The 3786-nt window shown below is 51.0% G+C and overlaps 1 protein-coding gene across 1 annotated transcript; it reads right to left on the bottom strand.

Annotated features, from left to right (window-relative positions):
• Positions 1-1869: 1869 nt before the first annotated feature.
• Positions 1870-2950, bottom strand: LOC143840822 (uncharacterized). Its single transcript, XM_077344296.1, has 3 exons — positions 2629-2950; positions 2358-2441; positions 1870-2102 (listed from the first exon to the last, which is right to left on the bottom strand). The coding sequence occupies exons 1-3, from the start codon at positions 2702-2704 to the stop codon at positions 1870-1872; spliced, it is 393 nt and encodes a 130-aa protein (XP_077200411.1). The 5' UTR covers positions 2705-2950.
• Positions 2951-3786: the final 836 nt, after the last annotated feature.

Below are 3786 nucleotides of genomic sequence, written 5' to 3'. Positions count from 1 at the left end.
GGGGTCCCGCAGCCCAGTGGAAGAACGGTCTTCCACGATCTGATGGTCCAGATCTGGGAGAAGGCTGGGAAGCCCCCCCTGGAGATGAGGCGACATATGGGTGAGTGCTGCCCTTGTTATGTTTCACCCTGAAGCATGCATTGAATGTCTAGATGCCTCTTTCCCCTATATTTGAGAAAGCATTAAGATGCTGTCAACTCCTGCTGACATAGCCAGCCAGTACTGTCAAACCACTTTTGCTATGCACTTTGGCTCTGATTGTGGTGTGGCCATCAGCTGTGTATTATGTTTTGTTTGCGTGCTTTTACTTATGAATTCTCTTTTACTTTGCCCAGCCACGCAATCTCCTGTCAAGCTCGCAGTGGCCAAAGCAGCTGAGCGTGAGGGAGAGGAGGAAGAGGGGCCTTCCACCTCATCACAGGCTGCAGGTGAGAGTTATAATTCTTTAAGGGAGACCCATGTGTGTGTACCCCCATGAAGCCATAAGGGAGCCTGCTGTGAAGCTTTTATTAGCAGTGTGATTGAATTCATTTTATTTGACTTCTATAGCAGAAACAATTGAGGCCAGGATGAAAAGCATGGAGGCCAGGCTGGCATCCTTGGAGGGGCTTGTAGAGCAACAACGGAGGGACTGTGAGTACTGCACCTCTGCTTGGGTGTGGGTTGTGTCACTTTAGCCTATATATATGGCTTACCATTTGTTTTTAACCCATTTGCAGGGCAGGCAGAAGTGGCTGAAGTTAGAGGCGAGCTGGAGAGGCAGAGGCAGCAAAGGGAGGAGGAAGAAGGTAGGTTACGTCCCCCACCGCCCAACTCTCCGCATACTGTGCCTAAGGGCACTAAAAATGTATCCATGTAAACTCCAGATCGAAAAATATCTGTGGCACTAATGTGTACCTGTTTTTCCTTCCCACACAGTGAAGAAGAAGGAGGAGGAAGACCTCTTCAAACGAAAAGTCAGGGGCACAGTGACCCGGTTGAGCAAGAGGCTGAGGGAGATGGCAGAGGGCGGAGGGAAAGGTGCTGGCGAGGGGAGCAGTGGGACTTGAGTTTTGTTTTGTGTGTGTGTGTGGAGGGGGGGGCTCCAAGTTACATTCCCTACTGTTTTTCCCCTGTTAAATACATCTATTTTTAAAAACAAAATTGTATTTCTTGGGGTGGGGGGTGGTGGTGGGGTTCCAAGTTACAATCCCAGCTGTTTTCCCCCTGTTAAATATATATGTTTTTAAAAACAAAATTGTATTTCTTGGGGTGGGGGGGTGGTGGTGGTGGTGCTCCAAGTTACATTCCCTACTGTTTTTCCCCTGTTAAAAGTTTTTTGAAAATAAAATGTTATTACTACTTTTCTGAAAAAGACTCCAGTGTGACTCCTTACACTTGCACACCTTTCACCCCACACTCCAAAAACTCCTTGAACTGACACCCCTCCAACCTACAACCCACACAACAGATCCAGAATAAACACACTCACTAGAGAGGCCGCTTTCGGCCCTCCTAATTCCACAGTAGGGTACACAGAGACAGAGTCAAAAATATAAACTTTATTTTTCAAACAACAACAAACACAGATAAACTTACGAAGACAAACTGGCCCAAACTACGAGGGGGAGAACTTGTCCGCCGGTTTTATTATTCTCTTACCGAGAACAGTCCTCCTTCGTGTTTGTGTGGAGGCATTCTGAGACGGGGTTGGTGGGGTGGGTGCTGGAGGTGGTGGAGTTGGTGTGGGTGGGGGGGGGACGTGGACGGTTATTTGTGGAGGGTTGGCTGTCTCCATGACCGTGACCGCCCTCTCCATCAGTCTGCGAATTAGTCTAACCTCCTCCACGCTTTCACGTAGGGATTGGTTAGAGTCCCTGATGAGTGCCCTCAATTTTTTCCCCTCCTGGGCCTGGAGGGCGAGCATGGCCTGGTCTGCGGCTGCAGCACGCCGTGTGTCTCCTCCTGGCAGTGTTCCAGGAGGCTCTGTCCCACGCTCGTCAAGAGGGAGACGCGCCTGAGCCTGGCGCGTTCCCTCATGAGTCTCTCCTCTGCCGGGAGCGCGCCTCTAGGTGGTGGGCTGGCAGGACCCGGGGGTGGTTCCTCATCTTCCGAAAGAACCTCTGTTGGTAAAAATGAGAAACAGAACTGTTAGTACCATTGATACAACCAACACCGACCATGGTGCCCATGGTGGGCTTTTTTGTTTGCCTGTTTTAACAGCAAGACTCTGAACAATGGCTAGGGAGCACATGGTTAGTGTTTGTTTGCGTATTTTCACAGCAAGACTCTCAACAATGCCTAGGGAGCACATGGTTAGTGGTTTGTGACATTGTCCTTAAGTTATGGTTAGAAGGGAACAGTTCATGCATGCTCACCCTCTTGAATATCTAGCCGCCTGCGTTGGGCAGGAGGTCCAGGCACCCCACGCTCTTCCTCCTCCTGCGTGCCGGGTATGAAATCTGCAAAAAAGAACAAAACATGATTTAGGACCAAATGGTGGCAAAGCAAGCTTCAAAACCTACACCAGCAACGTAGAGGGACTCTCTTCTTTCTCCTAGCAGGGCTGCTGCCCCCTGCACAAACAGAAAAGCACAAAGCAGTTTACACAGCACACCCCCCCCCCCCATGATTGTCACAAATACTTACCAAGGTTTGTAGATGCCCCCGAATCGCTCTCCACATCCTCTGCTGCTGGAGACTCGCGGGGCTCCGTCCCTGGCATCTGTGTCTCTGTGGACAACAGCAGACAATAGTGAAAAAGGAGCAAGCATACAACCTGAACCACACAGCATGCTCCCAAAGTAGTGGCTAAAGTACTGCAGAAGGCCTATGGCTGAGGCATGCTGCAAAACTTTTTGGGTTGTTGGTTAAACATTACCGTTTTAAAAAGCCACCATAGCAAGCAGTCCACAAACAGGCTAGCATATTATGCGTTGCAACGAACACACGGCATACAATAGTGAAAAAGGAGCAAGCATACTACCTGAACCACACAGCATGCTCCCAAAGTAGTGGCCAAAGCACTGCAGAAGGCCTATGGCTGAGGCATGCTGCAAAACTTTTTGGGTTGTTGGTTAAACATAACCGTTTTAAAAAGCCACCACAAGCTAGCAGTCTACAAACAGGCTAGCATATTAAGCATTGCAACGAATACATGAGAAAACGATTCCTAACCGTCAGAACACACATTTGAACAAAATCAAAAGTGCTTACCGGAGGTAAGGGGTGTCTGCGGCGACATGTCTTCTTGCTCCCCATGTGCGAGGGCAAGTAGGTCCAGCGTTACGAGGTCCTCACCGCGTTGCTGGACCTGGGGTGGAGGCCGGACGGTGGACGAGGTGCTCTCTCCGGGATCCTCCGCAGCGGGTGGTTCCTCCACTGGAGCAGCCGGCTTACGGACGACCTTCAGGCTCCTCCCGACGCGCTTTGGCCGGCCGTCTCCGTCCCCCTCGCCGTACAGTGCCCGCTGCTGCTCGAAATACGGGCAGGTTACTTTTTTGTTGCCGGAACCCTTGTTGTGGTTCACGGCCCGCATGTACTCTGCCCACATGGTTTTTGTTTTGGACCGGCATTCAAGGCCGGTCCTGTGGTGGCCCAGGGCACGCATCCTAATGGCCACCTGCTCGAAGACCTCCCGATTCCGATGTGAGGATCGGAAGGCGTCCTGGATTTTCTCTTCGGCGAAAATCGCCATCAGGTCCCGTATCTCGTCGTCCCTCCATGTTGGTCCCCTGCCGGTTGCCTGGACGGACGACGACTGTGAAGCGGATTCCATACTGCCTTCGCTAGTGGCTAAGCAAAATG

The sequence above is a fragment of the Paroedura picta genome, chromosome 6 (genome assembly GCF_049243985.1).
Source record: "Paroedura picta isolate Pp20150507F chromosome 6, Ppicta_v3.0, whole genome shotgun sequence".
Lineage (NCBI taxonomy): Eukaryota > Metazoa > Chordata > Lepidosauria > Squamata > Gekkonidae > Paroedura > Paroedura picta.
This window is presented reverse-complemented; position numbering and strand designations above follow the sequence as displayed.